Source organism: Saccharomyces kudriavzevii (assembly GCF_947243775.1).
Source record: "Saccharomyces kudriavzevii IFO 1802 strain IFO1802 genome assembly, chromosome: 7".
NCBI classification, from domain to species: domain Eukaryota; kingdom Fungi; phylum Ascomycota; class Saccharomycetes; order Saccharomycetales; family Saccharomycetaceae; genus Saccharomyces; species Saccharomyces kudriavzevii.
In genome coordinates this window covers 932,734-953,010 of record NC_079278.1, presented here as the reverse complement: position 1 = coordinate 953,010, position 20,277 = coordinate 932,734, and the positions used below count along the sequence as shown (strand labels likewise).

General features: G+C 37.8%; 8 protein-coding genes and 1 non-coding gene across 9 annotated transcripts; 5 read left to right on the top strand and 4 right to left on the bottom strand.

Moving 5' to 3' along the window:
• Positions 1 to 155: 155 nt before the first annotated feature.
• On the top strand, positions 156 to 1,508 carry HSV2 (phosphatidylinositol-3,5-bisphosphate binding protein HSV2; the record flags this gene model as incomplete). The annotated part of the gene is made up of 1 exon (XM_056228247.1): positions 156 to 1,508. The coding sequence occupies one exon, from the start codon at positions 156 to 158 to the stop codon at positions 1,506 to 1,508; it is 1,353 nt and encodes a 450-aa protein (XP_056087988.1).
• Positions 1,509 to 1,567: 59 nt separating this feature from the next.
• PET54 (Pet54p) lies at positions 1,568 to 2,461 on the bottom strand (the record flags this gene model as incomplete). The annotated part of the gene is made up of 1 exon (XM_056228246.1): positions 1,568 to 2,461. One exon carries the CDS (start codon positions 2,459 to 2,461, stop codon positions 1,568 to 1,570), a length of 894 nt encoding a protein of 297 aa, XP_056087987.1.
• A 948-nt stretch (positions 2,462 to 3,409) lies between these two features.
• On the top strand, positions 3,410 to 5,311 carry TOS2 (Tos2p; the record flags this gene model as incomplete). Its single annotated transcript, XM_056228245.1, has 1 exon — positions 3,410 to 5,311. The coding sequence occupies one exon, from the start codon at positions 3,410 to 3,412 to the stop codon at positions 5,309 to 5,311; it is 1,902 nt and encodes a 633-aa protein (XP_056087986.1).
• A 277-nt stretch (positions 5,312 to 5,588) lies between these two features.
• MRPL9 (mitochondrial 54S ribosomal protein uL3m) lies at positions 5,589 to 6,398 on the top strand (the record flags this gene model as incomplete). Its single annotated transcript, XM_056228244.1, has 1 exon — positions 5,589 to 6,398. One exon carries the CDS (start codon positions 5,589 to 5,591, stop codon positions 6,396 to 6,398), a length of 810 nt encoding a protein of 269 aa, XP_056087985.1.
• Positions 6,399 to 6,692: 294 nt separating this feature from the next.
• On the bottom strand, positions 6,693 to 9,947 carry CRM1 (exportin CRM1; the record flags this gene model as incomplete). The annotated part of the gene is made up of 1 exon (XM_056228243.1): positions 6,693 to 9,947. One exon carries the CDS (start codon positions 9,945 to 9,947, stop codon positions 6,693 to 6,695), a length of 3,255 nt encoding a protein of 1,084 aa, XP_056087984.1.
• Positions 9,948 to 11,363: 1,416 nt separating this feature from the next.
• Skdi_7.trna36G lies at positions 11,364 to 11,434 on the top strand. The gene has a single exon. It is a non-coding gene; the product is annotated as a tRNA-Gly (tRNA).
• Positions 11,435 to 11,619: 185 nt separating this feature from the next.
• Positions 11,620 to 17,709, bottom strand: CCH1 (calcium channel protein CCH1; the record flags this gene model as incomplete). Its single annotated transcript, XM_056228242.1, has 1 exon — positions 11,620 to 17,709. One exon carries the CDS (start codon positions 17,707 to 17,709, stop codon positions 11,620 to 11,622), a length of 6,090 nt encoding a protein of 2,029 aa, XP_056087983.1.
• Positions 17,710 to 17,948: 239 nt separating this feature from the next.
• GPI1 (phosphatidylinositol N-acetylglucosaminyltransferase) lies at positions 17,949 to 19,796 on the top strand (the record flags this gene model as incomplete). The annotated part of the gene is made up of 1 exon (XM_056228241.1): positions 17,949 to 19,796. The coding sequence occupies one exon, from the start codon at positions 17,949 to 17,951 to the stop codon at positions 19,794 to 19,796; it is 1,848 nt and encodes a 615-aa protein (XP_056087982.1).
• A 126-nt stretch (positions 19,797 to 19,922) lies between these two features.
• On the bottom strand, positions 19,923 to 20,249 carry RSM27 (mitochondrial 37S ribosomal protein mS33; the record flags this gene model as incomplete). The annotated part of the gene is made up of 1 exon (XM_056228240.1): positions 19,923 to 20,249. The coding sequence occupies one exon, from the start codon at positions 20,247 to 20,249 to the stop codon at positions 19,923 to 19,925; it is 327 nt and encodes a 108-aa protein (XP_056087981.1).
• Positions 20,250 to 20,277: the final 28 nt, after the last annotated feature.

Genomic DNA, 20,277 nt, shown 5'->3' with positions numbered 1-20,277 from the left:
TGATCACATTTTTCTGGCTTGTAAAGCCATTTGTATGTATTCACTAGTTGTAAAAGCATATGGCGGGATGTCACTGTTAAAGGAAAGAAGAGGCAGGCAACCCCGGGAAGCAGTGAATAATAGAAGTTGAGTATAAATATATATATAATTGGCAGATGGATGTTCGTCAACCTATAAGAGAAGCCGTCAATAACAGAAGGAAACCGAAATTCTTGAGTGTCTCGTTCAACCAAGATGATTCGTGTTTCAGCGTTGCATTAGAGAATGGATTCCGCATCTTCAATACGGATCCATTGACCAACAAGCTGTCAAAAACATTTAAGGAGTCTTTGGCCAATCAATCCAGGGGCACCGGGATTGGCTACACCAGAATGCTCTATCGTACAAACTACATTGCCCTTGTTGGAGGTGGTAAAAGGCCGAGGCATGCCCTGAATAAGCTCATCATTTGGGATGATCTTTTGCAAAAGGAGACGATAACTTTGAAGTTCATGTCTTCTATCAAAGATGTTTTCCTGTCCAGGATCCATATTGTAGTGGTGCTGGAAAACACCATAGAAATCTTCCAATTTCAAACAAACCCGCAAAGAATTTGTCCCATTCTGGATATTCCTTCCAATGGATCCGTGGACTATGTAGTTTGTAGCAGTAAACACCTCCAATCACAAACCTCATCTCAATCACAGTCCAAGATCGTGGAAATCATTGCATTCCCATCGAGTAAGTGTATAGGCCAGATTCAGGTAGCCGATCTGTCACAAATAAAGCATAATTCTCAGAACCCGACAGAATCAGCACTTTTACCTACCTCCATCATTAAAGCTCACAAGAATCAGATCAAGCTGGTCAGGATAAACCATCAGGGTACCATGGTAGCCACGTGTTCTGTCCAAGGTACTCTAATAAGAATATTCAGCACACATAATGGCAGTTTAATCAAAGAGTTCAGAAGAGGCATGGACAAGGCGGACATTTACGAATTGAGCTTCAGTCCCAACGGTAGCAAGCTAGCGGCGCTGTCAAATAAGCAAACGTTGCATGTCTTCCAAATTTTTGAAACAGACAATGGCGACACGAAATCACATGATCACTCGCACGACAATGGTACGAGTCATCCGTTGAAAAATTACATACCAAAGGGTTTGTGGAGACCTAAATACTTGGACTCCGTGTGGTCAATATGTAATGTTCATTTGAAAAATCCAGTTTTTGACGCTCATAGAAGTGCTAATAGTGGCGATGCAACGCACGACAATGGGTTTTACAAGGACAGATGCAAGATTGGTTGGTGTCGGGATGTCAATAACCAAGATCAAGATGATTCGATGGTTCTGGTGTGGCAAAACTCTGGAATATGGGAAAAATTTGTCATTTTGGAAAAGGAGCAACAGCAAGTCTCATCGAAAACGCATTATTCATTGGAAGAAAGTTTAAGAAACGATGATTCGAGACCAGTGCATGAGCCAACCAGATGGGAACTGTTGAGAGAATCGTGGAGAGAACTTTAACATGAATATATATGTGTGTATAGAGATATGTGTATATTTACGTACAAGATTTAGGTTACTCATTCGCTCAAGTAATCGACTAACACTTTCGAAGTGTCCATGTCGGAGCCCGTCTCGGTCGCGTCGTCAATTGCCCCCTCACTTTTCGGCAGATTCAGTAACTCTTTTGCTAACAAACCATGATAGTTCCTTTTGAATCGATACGCATCGTCAGAATTTTCAAAAGATATAAATCGTAGATTTCTCTTCATCTCATCATCCCAGTATATTTTAAAGCTTGATCTTATATTGTAAAACCAAAAGTAATTTAGTACATCGTACGATCGCAACTGGGTAGGTAAATTCCAAACTACCACGGATTTACTTTCAAGTTCTCGAATAGATTCATGGATATTCAATAATTGACTTACATTTGTTTCGTTGGTAATATCAGTTCTTTCGTTTAACCCTTCAAAATATCGCTCAGATGATTGAAATGCGTTGTATAGATTTTTGGAGTATCTTTGAAATTTCCTCATCATGGTGGCCAAGGGCTGCACCAATGGCGTCATTTTCACCCTGACTTTGTTTATTCGTGAGAGTTTCGTTAGGTTTGCGTACTCAGTCAGTGAGTTATGATCATTAAACAACAAGTTATACTGATCCTTGAATTTGAAATATTTAGGGTCCCTTACTTTAATCAGCTGGAAGTCAAGCTCATTGGTAAATTGGCCCCTATTTTTGTATAGGTTTTCTGGCAGAATCGATATAAAATCCTCCTTCACCAAATATGGATTGTAACTTCTATATTGTAGCACAATGGATTTCCCGCCCTGCAATTGCTGTTGACCACCATTAAACGTTGCTTCTTCAGTTAGTGTGGCAGAATTTCTCGGCTCTACGGTGCCAAGCACCCTCCCGGTGGATTGCAGATGATCCAGAACTCGTTTGATGGCCTTGGTAGAGGTCTTCATGCTTGTTTCACGTGGACTTTCAAGAGCAGATGAGGGTCCTTCGCTATGTTATTTAGTCTTCAAATCTCTGCCGGTTTATGGTTTCGCTATTCATATCACTTTTGACGATACCTGGAAAAAAAGTTGAAAATTTTTGTAAAAACGGAGAGGTCGCTATAAAAGGCGCAGTGAAAAAGGCTTTCTGTTCAATGTTTCTTACCACTTCCATTTCCAAGCTGTTTACATTTTTCCAATTCATATTTCAAGATCCCAAGCAGCTTCACAGACTCAACGACGGAAGGAGATCAGCATCAAGAACTGTGGGACTTTTGTTGCCTACAGAACTTATAACGAACATGGTTCTTGCCTTTTACCAGAACCATCCGGGTGTTGTCTCCATTAAAACAGGCAAAGCTGTCCGTTACTGTGAACTTGTCGCATTTTTTGGAACTTCTGTTGTCCTCTTTTCTCGACGAACAGAGGACATTTCTATTTTTTATTCTTTTATTTTTTCTATGATTTGATTTATGAGTCCATGAAGCAAATACATAGTAAGTGCACTCAGTTTCTCTTGTTTCAGCGTGTATATTACCTCCCTCCAAGTAGCGCTCACCGTCGACTACATTAATTAGTGTTATGTTAAATAGAAAAGATGGACTGAACTAGACCGAAAGAAGGCGATAAAGAAGTGAGTCGCGAAAAAGAACAAGAATGCGCTTTTAAAGTTTCGCGTTTGATACAACTTAAAGTTAACAATTGGAAGCGTCCGATGCTCAATAATGAGTGGTCACGTAAAGAAGCGTTTACATAAAAGAGTGTACCCTCTGCCTCTTACTTCATCTTTTATTGCCTCCAGCTAAGGTTGCAATTGCAAAGTAAAGTGACTCATACCATTAGATCGGGATACATTTCACAATAATCTTAAGCGAGAATTAGTGGTTCACCTTCTTTAGATGCTACAAGGCGTCCATGTCCAGTTATTACCATCATACAGCAAATAGCTCTTGGCACAAAAAAGAGGTTATACCAGAGAAGTCTCGCATATCGCCGACTTCTCTTCAGAGGAAAACCGACTGCACAGGCTCGAATTGCAAAGTGACTAAGAGCTCGTCTTCTAATGTCACTGTTGCTGTGGCAGTGGCGGTCCCCATTGGTGCTATTCTTACAATACTATCCATCGTTTTAATAGTAGTATATATAAGAAGCAGAAAGCACTCCCTGATGAAAAACTTAGACCCGAATTCTGAGGGTGACTTATACTATTTACCAAAGATGGATTCATCCATGAATTCTGCAAAGTCAGAGACCAGTGCCACAGAAAAAAGATTCATTTATGACTCTTACGAAGATTTTCTGAAGCCGTCGGCGGATAATTCACAATCTTTCAAAGATTATGTGAGAAAAATTCATGAGAGAGCTCCCGCCACTTATAATATTGCTTCACTAGCTTCACAAAATAACAGTAAAATATCGTTTTTCTCCAAGCGTGCCAACCCTTCGAACAGGGTTTTCGCCAAGTCAATTGAAAATTCAGAGACATTACCGACAGTGTCACTGATATGCTTAGACACCGAGGATGATTGCGATCAGAGGCGTTCAAGTTTCGATATTAAGAGAAAACCAAGAATCAATTACAATAATAGCCAGCTTCAGTTACATCAGACAAAGTCTGATGAGCTGGAACCACAGTTGTCGAAGGAAGAAGAAGAAAGTATGGAAAGAATAAGAAGCATTTATAACATTTACTTCGAGAAAAGTAACAGCACAATACAATCATCGGCTTCTTCGCTGCAGCGTGACTCCAAACCAATTGTCGTTTCGGAAATAAATAGTATGAAGATGAACTCCCAAGACAACTTGAACGATACTACATTAGCTGAACAAACTCAATTTGAAGGCGTAGATGCCAAAGAAAGTGATTCCAGTTCTACACCTAGTGACAGGTATGAGGACGCGACAGAGTATTTGCAATTATCAACACCGCAAAATGCCAAACAAATTGCATCCTCCGGTTATTCTGAAATACCATTTAAAGACAAAAATCTTTCCAAACCCACTTTATCCCTTACAATGCCATTATTCAATGCTACTTCAACGAGAGTTGCCTCATCAATATATTCTGATGTGGTCGGAAAAGGTCAACTTGATTCCTCTAAAGTGCCTATACGGGTCCCCCCACTGGAGATTCCGGTTCGACCAATTCCTAAACACGCACAGCAATACCCCGTGTATCATCCAAATGGCAAAACCCAAGGTAATAACAACTGCTACTACTATAATTATAGCCCATCACTATTAGAACATCCTCAAACTTTTGAGAGTATGAGAGATTTGCCAACGCCAACTCAACTCGCGTATTCAACCTCCTCGCGTTCACTGACTTCATTTAAAGGCAGGCCTAAGCCTTCAAATGCGGTGAAATACATACCAACTCTTAGCCTCAATGGGACGGCATTGAATCCGATGGACCATCCAGAAATGTTTTATGGTACATGCACGGAAATACCGTCAGCAGCATATTTAACGGAACAAGCTTGCATGCCTCTTCCGCACCAACTTAGGCAAAGTATCGTTATGACTAACCCAGCAGACCTTTCCGTGAGAGCCCGTTATAAACCAGCAGGATCTTTGAGCCATTTAATGAGAGCCCAACACCTTCCCGGCAGCTCACTTGCTACTATCACGTCATCTTTTTTATCTCAGCCGTCACCAATGATACCGAAAGTAATCAACGTTCGCGTTAGTGGGTTATTGGATGACTCTGATATTTTGCAGCCGCCTAGTATGGGCGAGATCTTACCCTTTAATGCCTCTGCAGACGACCTAAGGAAGCAACTGGGTTCATCCCATAATTACGAAATAATACCATAACATGAATGAGCATATATAAATAAAATTTCGAATTTATAACGATATTGTAATAATAAATGAACAACCAAAACTATCGATTCTTTCCAGATTCTTTTTTTTGCATTTTAGTATTAACGTCGTCTTCATTTACCGCTGTCGCGAAATATTCAATGTCGGGTAATGCATCAGCCTCAATGGGTATTAGAAAGATAAACGGAACTATTGAAGAGTATATAAACTGTTAGCGACTAGGAAAACGAAAGAAATTTATAGAAGGTAAGGAGGTACAAATACAGTCATGTCGAAATTCCTGCAAGGGTCGATACTCAATATATCGAAGCGTTCTATCAGATACTCTTCTACTAGACCTTTTCTGGTGGCTCCCAGCATAGCTAACAGTATAAAAACCGAGGCTCCACCGATCAATCGCTCACCTGAAGTGGCAAATGCAAGGAAATGGTTGCCGAAAAGATGCGGTTTGATAACTCGCAAAAAGGGGATGATGCCATATTTTGATAAGTCTACAGGTGAGAGGACCGCCGCCACCATATTAGAAGTTAACAACGTTGAAGTTATAATGCATAGAACTCCAGAAGCCAACGGGTATTTTGCATGTCAAGTTGGGTATGGTTCGAAGCATCTATCCAAAGTAAGTAGGCAAATGCTAGGTCATTTTTCTTCCAAAGTCGTCAATCCGAAAGAATATGTAGCAGAATTTAGAGTAGAAAACGAAAAGGGATTATTATCACCTGGCACCTTATTGAAGCCATCTTTTTTCAAAGAAGGACAGTACGTTGATATCAGGTCAGTTAGTAAAGGTAAGGGATTTACCGGTGTGATGAAAAGATACGGATTTAAGGGTTTGAGAGCATCTCATGGTACATCTATTATGCACAGACATGGTGGTTCTTATGGTCAAAACCAAGATCCAGGTAGAGTGCTACCTGGCAGGAAAATGCCTGGCCATATGGGTAACGACAATGTGACTATTCAAAATGTCAAAATTCTGAAAGTTGATGATGAAAATAGTGTCATTTGGGTCAGGGGTTCTGTTGCGGGATCTAAAAATACATTCGTTAAAATTCAGGATGCAATCAAAAAGACTTGAACGTGGAAACTTATAAATAATTCATAGTAATCGTGTACATATGCAAGTAAGAATATTTGGTAACCACTCTTGTCAAGACCTTTCAAAAGTATTTCTTATTTTTGCCAAAAACTGGGCTAAATAGTATTTGTTACTATATTAGATTATCGGAACCTGAAAGAAACCAATATACATATATATATATATATATATATATATATATTACGAAATGAAAAAGCTCATGGTTATCAATTATTTAGAAAACAAGTTAAAAAGAAGAAGATATCAGGAATTTTGAGAATATAGTATGCGCCGCTAGTCATCAAGTTCGGAAGGTTTTAGTAATCCACCAATCTTAGCAGCTTTTTCTCTTTCTATTTTATTTTGTTCCATTAGAGCATTTTCTTTATCTTCGGCAAACAAATAATCAGTTGGGTCACCTCCGACTTCTTTGATTTGTACCAAAAAGTCTCTCAAGGTACCCTTGAAGACTACTAGGTCTTTATATTGTTTTGTTAATGCGGATAAGAAACTTGCAATTTGTTGAGATGTCAAGTGAGGGAATGCGTTACTTAGCATGTTAGCCAAATATTGGTTCAGATAAACTTGATTTGAAGTTCCTTGTGGCACCTCAGTTTCTTGATATAATGGTACCGGGATCTTATTATCATAAACAAACGAGATTAACTTCATTAATAAAAGAGCTTGCTTAGAAAACCCGGACTTGTGATCGGAATCGGTTAAGACAAAAAATGTTTCGCTGACGAAAACAAAGAAATAATTTTTGTAGAATTCATTAGCAAATGGGACGTTGCCCATTCTTTCTATGTTTTTCACTAGATCCAATGCAATCTGTAAACCACTAACTTCAACATCCCTATTGTTGTGTTTGAACGCCCAGCAAATAGCATCAACAAATAATTTGAACGCAGCAGGAGGTAATTCCAAAAATGCAGCGAAGGATTTTTCATTAATGACCTTTAATAATTTGTAAAACTCTACTCGATGCTCTGGATATTCTGTGAAATCCTTGTTAATCATATCCAAGGTACATTCAAACACACTTTGTAAAATTAAAATGACACCTTGTGGGATCATATGGCCCACCTTTTCTACCACGGTGGTCATACAGTTAAGCACTTCAGCATCTCTTGCATCTGGAACATTATTCATATAATCTTCCAAAACAGCATTCAATAAGGGTTCCACTAACACTTTAACAACATCATCCAAATTTCTGGCTTTAGATATATAAGTTTCAACGAGCTTCAGGATTTCTTTCTTAATGGTTCTTAAACCACGGACCTTTGGAGTCTTTGTGGCAATCAAACCATCTGTGGCCACTTGAGCAGAAATCATTGAGGAAACAGCTCTGTATAATTGAAGCATGTTGTAATAAATGTGACCTAATTGTGGGTAGAAATCGGCGCCCATTGAAGTGCAGACAGCGACATTCGTTTTTATAATATTTGCGATGATTTTGACGGTTTCAGAATCTAGTAGCAATGATGGGTTTGCCGTAGATTGTTCCACTATAGTATCCCAAGCCATATTTGGCAGTTGCATTAAATCACTTAATAACCTATTTCTTTCCGCTACACTCCTCTCTTCGGAAATGATGATACCACAAGCTTTGTAAAAAGTATGAACCTGTTGCGGCTGCAGGTCAGCAGTTGTCTTTTGAATGTCTCTGATTATCGTTTGAATGAATGGTTCAGATTCACGAGGTTGTTGAATAACGAAATGGTACTTACATTTTTGAACAATCTTGATGAATGTGTCACATGCCATATCCTGAACACCTTCATGAGTTTCATGCATGAACTCAAAAAGTTTCAATATGACTGTTCTTAAAAAATTCCAATGAGCCTTCAAAAATCTAGGATATTGGCCCACTACGTACATAATATCCGATGCAACAACGGCTTTGTTATCTTTTCCCCTTTTCTTTACCGTTAAATCTAGCAAATCTTTGATAACAGTGACCACGAATCTTTTTTCGGTATCTTCGCTCATCGTACCGGATATAGAACCAATAGCCCAAGATAATGTGTTAATATTGTGCCATGACCATTCTGACCCATCAATTTGTCTTGCCAATTTACTGATCATGATTTCTTCAGTATCAATAACATTTAAGTGGGTCAAATATACAAGAACTTCTCTTTCCGACTTGTATAGTTGGATAGTATCCGACTCCTTGACAAATTCTCTAACAATTTCCCCTTCATCATTTTCAACAACAAGAACTTCCTCCGGTCTTACCATATTTTCAATAATGACTAATCTCAATTGCGAGCAAATTTCTTCGTAGATGTGTTTTTTCAAGGGAAATCTCTTCATATATTCTGGGTTTAGAGCGCCAGATCCAGTCGATATGGCTTGTGAGCCGACTGATAATTGTATCAATGGACTCATTTCAGTAGCGGGCAAACGCTGAACTTCATAAAATAGATCCGCTACCAAATTATGCCAATAATCCAGAGTCGTCTTAAATAACTCCCTTTCTTCAATTTTGGATAATTGAATCAAGTATTGATGTGCGTTCAATAATAACTCTCTTAGGGATTCATCACTCTCCAATAACACTCTATTACGAGCCAAGTAGGTAGTTAAAAACATTGCCAAATCCTGAAGGAAAGATTGATCATTACCATTAGCAGTCGCATAAGTTGCCTTCAGATCAGCCGTAACAGGCATGACATTTGTGGCGATTTGTTGTAGAGTGTTTTGAAAGAAAAGTACAGTTTGTTTCTTTATCAAATCATTATCCTGTGGAATCTTTAGATTTGAAACTTCCGTCAAACATTTCAATGTGATTGCTCTTGTATCAGGGGATGTCATGAATTTGGTACTTAATAGTTCCAAAATATTTGTTTCGTAAATATAACGGTAGGGAATCCAATGCAAATATCTCAGTAAGGATTCCAAAGTAGCCACTATTAAAGAGGTTGAAGAACCTTGTTCTAAGACTTGGAAACATAATTTGAAAATCTGTTCGAACTCTTTGGACATTGAGTTTTTTAAATGTAAAGCTTTAGCTTGAGTCATTTGTTCCGCAGAAAAATCAAAGACTTCTTCGGATAACAACTTCAAGACAATCATGTTGTTTTCGCAAACATTGACAGAGGAGCTCGAGCTTCCAATTAGTTCAGGAATAAATTCGGGCCAATTTTGAGGCCATTCTTGTTTTAAGATTTGAACTAAGGTTAGATCTGATTTATTGATCAGGTTTTTTTGTGTTTTGAAAACTTCATCGTCTTGGCACATGGAAATAATCATACCGACAAGGAAGTTCCTAATTCCAATTCTATGATCATTCGGCAACAGTTTCCATTTTCTAGTAATTAGTTTATCAAGGATGGATAGGGCAATAAACTTCGATTGCGGATTGGTTGAGAATTGGAGAATTTGATCAGCCTTTTGCCAAGCATCAGGATTATCTTGAAATTTCGTCAAGATCTCCTGAGCTTGTTTTTGCTGGACACCGGATCCTTGATAGAAAGTTGTTACCACCTGATCTAACAAATTGATGTCTAAATCACTGGAAAAATTTAAAATTCCTTCCATAATTAACTTTTTTCTTTTCTTATTTTCTTGAACCTGGTAAATAGTTCTAACGAAATGGGTAAAGTACTAACTTTTTAGTCCTAATTTAATATATTTACTTCTTTCTCTCTTGAAATTTTAGGATGTATGTCTATTACCGGACGTAGTAATTTAGAAGAGGGAGAATTGTATAAAGAACAAAGAGAAACTTAACGACGATTGATTTTCTTCAGACAACTAAGCTATGGAAATAAAAAGTTGAGATTTCAAGATACACGACAAAATTTCAACCGAATGTCCCGCAGCTAATGATTTTTCTTGCCTTTATCGTTAGCGATAAATCTTTATGGTGGTGATGTTGAAAGAACAAGGAAAGTCAGGGAAATCTGCAAATTCTTTTTCTTTTATAAAGGAAACATTGTTTGTAATAGTTAATTCCTTCGGGTAACGGCATGGCATTAGCTATGGTAGTACATAAACATGTGGAAATCACGTAACGGAAGTCAATTTAGGATTGCTGGAATATTGTATAGTGTGTATAGAAGTCCCAACTTGCTCCTCCACTATTACTTTTGACGTGTACAGACGAGGAATCAGGCGCTTTTCTATTGTAAATAAGGTATATTTTGGTTAGCATCAAGCCGCTTCTTGTCAAGACAAAGCTTCAAGTGTAGAAAATTCGCACTAATGAAAGATATCGTGAATATTTAAAATAATACACTTCCGAAAAGTCCTCTAAAGTAAGTTTAGACCTTTTAAAATTCGGAGACAACTTCTGGTATCCCACTCTTGTGAAAGGCCAACAGGACAGCACGCAGTGCCAGACCGACACCCCACTATTAAGTGTACAGAACTCAATATATATCTTAATTAAAGTCTAGTAACATGGATGATCGCCTTAAAATGATATTCTGATAATGAACGGACAATGGCTGATTCTTGTTACAGGAGCAATGTATTTAATTATGAAGCTGTGAATGGTCCTTTAATAAACGATTATGACAAAGTCGAAACTGTAGTTATTCGGGCGCACTCTGATAATTCTGTTAACGTCAGGAGATAATTTGCTAAAATTAGTAGTTAATTCAATTCACGGAATTCTACTTACCCTGTTCTTCCTATATCAGGATCAAAGCGCAAAATTTCGCCTCTAAGTAAGTGTATAGGTACTTATGCGTTTGCTATTGTATATTTAAGCATCTAACGCTTTGCTTGTGTTAGCTTTCCTATCTATTTCATGGTTAATCCCTCTGGTGAATGTTTTAGTTGGATGCTTAAGATGATCTATTTCGGATGTACTGATAAATTTCACTTGGGAATTGTCACTCAGTGAAACTACCAATCAAACCTTAAAGGAAGTTGAGATGCAAATGGATAACTGGTTAGAATGTTGCACGGCCAGTAGATTTACTAATTTGACTAGGATATCAAGAAAAAGCGCAAGTGGTTTAGTGGTAAAATCCAACGTTGCCATCGTTGGGCCCCCGGTTCGATTCCGGGCTTGCGCATGTTTTTGTTATATTCTAATATTCTCTCTACGGCAATAGCGAACTTCTCCTCTGTGATTATTTCTTCCAATCCGCTTTTTCTTAAGAATGCTAATTGAATAAGTTTTATTGTCTTTGCTCGGTCTATAAAGTATCCCAAGCATGCTCTTATATAATATATATGTCGTTTGATTGTCTTGTTCATGTTAATCAACACTTTTGTCTTCTTGTCTTTCTGGCAGTCCAACCGTTGAACCCTGATTAATTCTTGGGGACCACATAAAACTGTTAACACCGTAGTCCATTCTAGGTGTTGCGACGGGTTCTCTCTCTATATTTTCTGTAGCAGATTCTTTACTTAAATCAATGTTTGAAGTATTATTTTGATGATCTTTGGCATCCACATCAGGCTCAATAGTATGTTTCATCCTACAATGGAATTTCCACCTTGTCACCACCATTTCTAGAATATCAAAGTTTCTTTGATTTTCCAGAAATTTGTCTACTTTACCCAAAATATACAAGTGATGCACATATTGGTCAATACCTAAACACTCCCTCGCAGAGTAAGCGGTGTAGAGAGGTATTTGTAGCAATAAATCCGAAAACCTGATACACCCACTGTACGCATTGGTGTAATGTATGCTTTGGACAAATCTTCTGTATTGCAATTTTCTTTGTATGATCTTTGCTCTATTGATTGTGTTCAATTCTTTATTCAATCCGATCAGGTCTATATTGACATCATACGGATCATCTGGGTTTATCTCCATATAGTTCTTGACTAGATTTTTTATAGTCAATCGACCTTCCCAAGTCTTGAATGAAAGGGGGCCGTCAAAAGAATGCATTATCCTTGGGAGGTAGGACAACTCAAGTTCACCGGTTCCATCTGTATCAAATTTTGACCACGCTTCTATGAATTTTTTGATTTCTGATCTATTGATACCTGAGCTAGACCCGCCACTACGGTAAACATAGCTGAAATTACCAATAATAAGTGAAACAAACATGTTCACAAAGATATACATTGAAATTATATTCCATGACATTAGCAATAAATATGCATATGTCTCTGATCCACAATCCGTATATGTTGAACTATCATTAGCCGAACAATAAGGTTCGGATACGGTCAAGTCATCCATGATATAGTTCCAGCCTTCGCCAAAACTACATCTAAACAAAACAATCATGGATTTGATGACTGTCCTAAAGTTTATGTTATCCGTCGTATTGCTTCCTAATCTTGTTAGACCAAAAATCTGGTTCAAAGCTATAGCATAAACCAAGAATAGAACTCCCCAAGTGTAGGTTAGTGATAGAATAGGGGGTAAACTTGCCATTGCAGTCTCTAATAGCTCAGTCAATATGTCATTTTGAGGAATAACGAATAAAAAAATGACCAGCAGGAAAAATCCTTTGACATTGTGAAACCAATAGTGAGAAGCTGGAACCTGGAATGCTATGGTGTTCATGGTGAATGCTATAATGATGATGCTTAGTCGTATACTATTCCATTTTTGCCTGAAATACAACCTTGGTCCTTCGCCGCACATGTGAAATGATTCCTGAATCAGGAAGACGCTCGTGGAAAACATAAAATAAACGCCTTGATAGCCTATTATATTTCTAGGGTCGTAGCTACGACTCAGCAGCATAACTATGTGCATGTAAAGTACTATTTGTAAAAACGACGCATAATAAAAGTTCTTTTTTTCGACAGCAAGTTGATAAAGGAATTGCCTAAATCTGGATGAGTCTATCAAATTGGGAATCGCTTTTGGTTTGGCTTGAGATAAAAGTTTTTGAGATTCCAACCATGCTTTTTCTTCAATAGTATAGTATGCGCTTCCCGTTGTCCTTGCTTGGTTATTAACAATGAATGAAACAAACAGATTTAAAATGAAAACCATACTCAGGAAATTAAACAAAACTAGAAATAAAGCATTCCCCGCTGAACCCATCACTGTAGCTGGCGTACCAATTCCTGAGCTGTTCATCATGTTTTCCAACAAGTCTACCCATCCTTCCAAAGAAATAATTTGGTACAATGAACTGAACGCGCTTGCGAAAGAATCTAAATGAAGATGTGGCTGCTGGTAAACCCTTGGAGACATGATTTCCCATTGGAATACAGAATTTGAATATTCGTTGTAACATTCTGTACGGCCCAAATTTCCATCATTGCAAGTACCTAAGCGGCCTTTGAAGATACTTAAACCCCAAACTGTGAACGGAAACAGTAAGCTCAGTGAGATCAACCCTGCTTCAAAGATTTTATTTAAACCGTCAAACATAACAAGGTTAAATGTTTGGCGTGCCGTATTACTAATTGTCAGGCATCTAAGTGCTCTCAGAGCCGTCAACCCTTTAAAAATTCTGGACAGATTCCCATTGTTCTTCAGGTAGGCAGTCAAATTAATCCACATTGAAACAAGGACACAAAAATCAATGAAGTTCCATGGGTTTCTCAAGTATGCATTTGGAGAATACAAAAACCCATCTGCAACAGTTTTTACAATAAACTCTATGGAAAAGGCGCCGATGAAAGCACAATCTAAAGCAGAAGACCAATTCCAGGTTCCCATCTGGTGATGCATACGATATAACGGCGTGACGTAGCAGGAACAAACGATCAGCAAAATGGTGGCAAGCGCAAAAATGAAAACAAAAACATCCCTTTCAATGTGATGAAAATAGTTTCTCTTATCGTAAAGATCTGTACTATCTTCGAAAAATCGTGTGCCATCAGTTCTTTTGCCAGTACTGGGAGGTACTAGACGTTGACAAAACTTCCGAAATCTATGCTGAGGAGAAAAGAAATAATATGAATAATTGAATAAAGGATACCTTTTCAAGTAATCTAGTTTTTCATCCTCATATTCGTTCAGCTCCAAAATATAGGTTCTTCCATTGAGGTCGTGGGATTTCGTAAATACAACGTCACTCTTTTTATAAAATGGATTATTAGCGAACATTCTCAACCTTTTCAGTGATGGAAGCCCTATTGTGAGCTTTGATAAACCCTTTTTAATTTCATTTTCTGATGGAGATTCTTTGAACTCATCGGCTAATCCCTCCATATTTTGTGCTATATTCATAATAGCAGTTCCTCTCATGAGGAACTGTTTAAAGTCCCTTGTGTCTTCGTTTTTACTACTTCCAAAGAATTTCTTCCTGATTCTTGCTATCAAGCTGGCGTGTGTATATTCTTGGATCTTTTGGGGATATACAAACTTAAGATAATGTTTAATTTGTTGTGGTCTCTTCTCCTCTTCTTTCACTTCCATACTTTCCGATATTAATGCGATGAAAATGTTTAATATCACTGAATTGGAGAGGAGAAACCATATAATGAAGAATACTGAGCAAAAAAAAGCTGAAGAAATATTGGGAGAGTGTTTTTGAAGCGCATACAGTATGTCTGTCCAATTTTCAGTCGAACCTACTATAAACAAAGACAGGAATGAATTTGGTAATGAATACATTCCAAACGGCTCATCTGTCATTTCGTCTGAGGGTATTATGCCTTCAAAGTACACAGCCATGACTATAGCAACCAAAAAGGTGAAGAAAAAGTAAAATGACGATAGATTCCAAATCATGACACCGTTGCTCAATATCTGTTTCCACAGTTTTTTTGTTAAGTTGAAGGAGATGATCACTCTATAAAATCTGGATATGTGAAATATGGATAGCCAGGCGTAGGCATGTCCCAAAACTCCTTCAACTTCCAGGCAGCTAATAATCAGAGTTACTATCGATATGACAAAATCGTAAACGTAATTCGGTTTAGTCAAAAACTTCCACATGTTAGGAAGATATAGTATTAACCTTGCTAGTGATTCAAGGAAAAGTACAATTGAAATTCCTCTATCAGTTTTTAAAAGGATATTGTTATAGTCGGTGGAAGTTGATTCATTAACGGAGGCACGCATACCTATATCTATGATAATAAGTATTACAAAGATCAGCTCTACACGGGAGTAGATTTTTAGTCCTTGTTTAGACCAATTTGGGAACTCAGTTTGACTTGCTTTCAGTTTGAAATATTTCCAATAACCTGTTACTAAACGAGCTACATAACCTGTTTTCCTCGAACCATAGAGAATTCTCTTCTTTTTGTACTCTTCGTTTGCTATTTCAAAAGATGATACCAGAACTGCAATAAGTAAATTCAGCAGCCAGATAGTTAAAACAAAAATGCAGACAATAAAGAACAAACAAGCAGCTGTTTCATCTGAATCCATCGTGTAATACATTAAATCAGTAAAGGTATTTGCACTCATGATAACAAAAACCAGTTCCATCGAATTGACGATGTTATCGAAGCTGATTCTACCATTATATGGATTGGCATTGGAGATACATTTAGAATACTGTGGGCAAAGAAACCCTTTCGAAACAGAACCTTCGGATCCGTCCTCATAGATATAATTTTGTTTTTGTTTTGTTACTGCATCAATATAACCGCCACAGAACTGCATGTCGTATTGATAAGTATCAGTGGAGTCATCAGGATTGAACCATACACACTGCCGCCGAAAAGAACCCTGATATAGTTGCACTCCTAAAATTCCAAAGAAAATCCAAAAGTATACTAGCATGGAACTAACATTAATCAATTGCGGAATACCGTACTTTAGTCCTCTTAAAATTGAAGGCATACCAGTATCTATATTAACAAGTCGAAGAATTCTTAATATAGCTAAAGGTTTGAATATTCTTATGCCTGCCTTTGAATCATAGTTCCTTATAGATAAAAACATACCCAGCCAAAAGCTGATCGAAGATACGAGATCTATTCTGTTCCACGATGATCGTGCAAATGCTCTTGGAGTACCAAATGGCCTACGGTTTTCCGTTCCACCATATGGTTTTGTCAGAGAGATACTTAGTGATTTTTGCTGATACTTTGCTTCTTCTTCGGTCGGTAACATCTTGAATGGAATAATAAAATCTATCAACTTGCGGCCATACTTTTTTCTCAAATACATATGAAGTTTCATTATACCGGATCTCTGTAAGATGGATTTATACTCATGCCCATACGCCTTGAACATTTCAGAATCATCCCAAAACCCAAAAGCAATTATCTTGGCAATATCATTGGCTGTAAAACAAGCAGATAATATAAAAATGAAATAATCAGTCCAGTTAGAGAAACGATACAAAAAAACAACATTGGGAGGGTTGTATGTTCTTATCGCCAAGAGGATGGTATAAAATGTTAATAAGGTGTCGTACAGCAAAGAATAGCGCCTATGAAGCAGACAACGAGCAATTTTTATTCTTATGAGATTCTTGGGTGAGAAAACCCCAAGAGAATATCCATAGAGAATAAAAGGTTTTGATTCTAATTTCTTCTGAAGGGTTTCAAAATCTGGAATGTCTTCAGTGTATTCGATAACTTCGGTCTGATCTTTACCTTCTTTTTGGGGTGAAAAATGAGTAAAAAACTTGGGGCTGGATCTCTTTCTTGAGTTATTTAAAGATCCCTCGAGGTCTTCGGATAAATTACTTTGTCCTGGTTCTGGTGTAAGATGAATTGATCCTGCGGCTGTACTTACTCCCACATTGGGTGTATGGACATCGGGCATTGGTTGGTCTTCGTCCTCTTCTCCTCCGCTTCCTCCAATAACTGATCCAGTATGGCTTTTATTTGACTTTATTTGAGGAAGCCATGTCAAACCCTCCTCGTCTATCACGCTCTTGAACCCTTTCTGCAAATCTTCAAAATCATCCATATCATCAGCAGCAATTAGTGACAGAACCTTTGCCGACCGCGGTGGCCTCTCTGTTGAACTTGGTGAATTAGAAACTCGCCTGCTAGACGTTCGACTATAATTACTGAGGCTACGCCTGCGCAGCCTTTCATCACTTAAATCAATATATTGTGAACCAAACTTGGAAGATCCTACCGAAGGCGAAGGATTACGTTTGGATGATTCGACAGCACCAAATGATGCTGTTTGAAGTGAGAGTTTGGGTCTGCTCAAGTCCTCATGACTGCTCCTTCCGATACGAGTTCGAAATATGTTAGAGATTAGCGAAGTATCTTTGCCGTTGTCACCTAAGTTGTTGTCTTTTTGTTCATGAGTAGTATATTCAGTGGTATCCGGTGGCACAATATTTAGTGCCGGTGGCACCAAAGCATTTGGTTTTGATTGTAATTGAGTTCCATCTCTTTCAGCATGGTTCTCACCATCTTCTGTTACTACAGCAGTATTATCAGCAAATGGATTGGTATTCGGTTCAAATGGTTCGGTGAGGGTCCTCTTTCTTCGCTCCATGTCTGCCGGTAACGAATTCTACCGGTGCTAGCCTTGCTTTTGCTCCTTTGCCGTTAAGAATCAATAAGTCATCATTTCATGATCTTTATCTCATCTGTATTTATTTTCATCACCCAAGCAAGTGAGAACGCCCGAAATTGAGAATATGAAAAAGCCTACAAGCCAAATAAGTATACATAATAAGATATTCTGGAAGTAACGACCTTTCCAGAGATAGTGGTTTCGTACAACTAAATGACATGCCAAATTATATATTCTGGCCATATGAATCTTTGTTTGAGAATTTTGCCACTCAAGAATCATCTGCCACCCAAGAGCCACAGGTAGCTTTGGCAATTTCATTTCAAGAGACCCATTTTGTTGTTTTAGGTGTTTGCAGCTCTAAACACCTAAGAGAGGTAAATATACGGCCCCCTTATTCGATAGTAGCTACTAGGGATGTTGGAGATGATGCCTGGGACTACAAGGTTCATAAACCCTGCAATGTTCATTTTAGAATTCCCAAGTTAAAGTTTATGCAATTCTACTCATCTGATCCTATATCACTTATTATACCAGAAAAGGAGGTTGGCCTCCACAGTAGCGTGAGTGAAACTTTGAATTTCACCAAATTAGAGGAGCATTCGAGGTATAGAAGTGATAACAGGAAATTAAAAGAGACATTAAATATAATCAACCTCTTCCCCGCATATAGCAGAGCATTAGGTGAACTCTATCCATTTGTTCAAACATCGCCAGAAATTTCGGGAAAGACCATGTTTAATAGCATTACAGCCCGGATTTCGTCGACTTATGTTTATAAGTTAACTGTGAAAATTAGCCTCTACACGACGTTGGTCGTCTGCTCTATTGCTAGTTTCATATCATCGTTGTTGAATTACTCACATTTCCAGTTAGTAAATTATTCAGCATTTGTCCAGCAAATAGATCTTCGATGCCAACAAATCTGCTACTTTCCTGTCCAGTATGAGCGTATTAACAAGAAAGATACCATACGGAAAGTTGGACGTAGGGTAAAGCAAGAGAATCCTAATGGCGAATCATCACATTCCAGTATGCCTTGTATATACTATCCCGATTACATTTTATTTTATAACACTGTCTGGCTGATTATTAATGACATTTCCTTTGGGTTAATATTGGGAGCTGTACTCACAGAGAATCGAGAATTTTTGGTGTCAACATGTCATAAAGTACTGAAATTTTTCTTGTATGATTCATTGAAAATGATAACTACACTATTAGCAAGTAATCCTTTTGGCATCAAATTGAATGCAGAGCTTGCAAACTTTTTAAGCGAACTGTTCCTTTGGGTCATAGAGTTTTCTTATACTGCTTTTATCAAGTTTCTTATTGATCCAGAGACCTTGTCAAACCTGTTCACGTTAACGATATACATGATGTTTCTCGTTGGTTGTTCCTTTGCTGTTTCCTTGGTTATTGATTTTTTTGCTGTTCTGAGCTTTCCAATATATATCTTCTACCGTATCAGCAGTAAACTGTATCACTGTCAGCTGAATATTATGGGCAGCCTTTTCAATCTGTTTTGTGGTAAAAAGAAGAATGTTTTACGGAATAGAGTTGATCATAACTATTTTCAACTAGACCAACTGTTATTGGGAACGTTATTATTTATCATTCTAGTGTTCTTGACTCCTACAGTAATGGCATTCTATATGTCGTACACCATTTTGAGAATGCTGACAATAACAATCGAAATATCTTTAGAGGCTGTCATTGCGCTCATTAATCATTTCCCATTGTTTGCATTATTACTGAGATTGAAGGATCCGAAACGTCTACCCGGCGGTATTTCAATTGAACTTAAAACTACAAGTTCCTGCAAGCATACGACGCTAGAACTCAAAAACAATCCTATCAAATTCAAAAGCATGTTTAAACCTTATAGTCTGTTGTTGGCGCAAATAAAAGCGAATTATTTTTCGTTTGCTACTGTACGACAAATTATCCGAGGTGAGTCCATAATGGTCAACAGAAACAAGCTATATTACGTTCTATATTCCGCATTGCCTAGTAAGCCATTAGGTGCAAACGATTTATATAAAAGGCTAACCGCCCAAGCATAAAGGTTTGTTTATGTATGAATTAGCATTTTCCTACTTTAATTTGTTTGTTATCGTTTTAGTTTGTTTTCGTATGTACATGAAATGAGCTTCTACATAATGAATATTTTTTTGAACAAGGTGGCATTATCATTTTTTCTTCTTTCCTTTCCCTTTCGCAGCTGCGTCCTTTTTCATCTTTTTTGGAGCACCTTTACCACGACGTTTCTTTGCTTCGACCATAGATAATCGATATTGTTCCTGAAGGTCTACAAATTCAATATCGGGATATAATGTCTTCAAATGTCTGAACTTTAGAATGTCCGGGTTTCCGTAGTAACTCGCCACTGAAGGACCTTTTAGTCGTTCATTTAAGATCTTGGAACCTGTTCTAACGCCAGTTGGGTTAAAATTTTGATCAAATATCTTGGCAGATAATTCCGCTACTTTTAGCAGTCTCGCTTTGGGCACGCTCATTGAAGAATTTATGATATACGTATGTGCC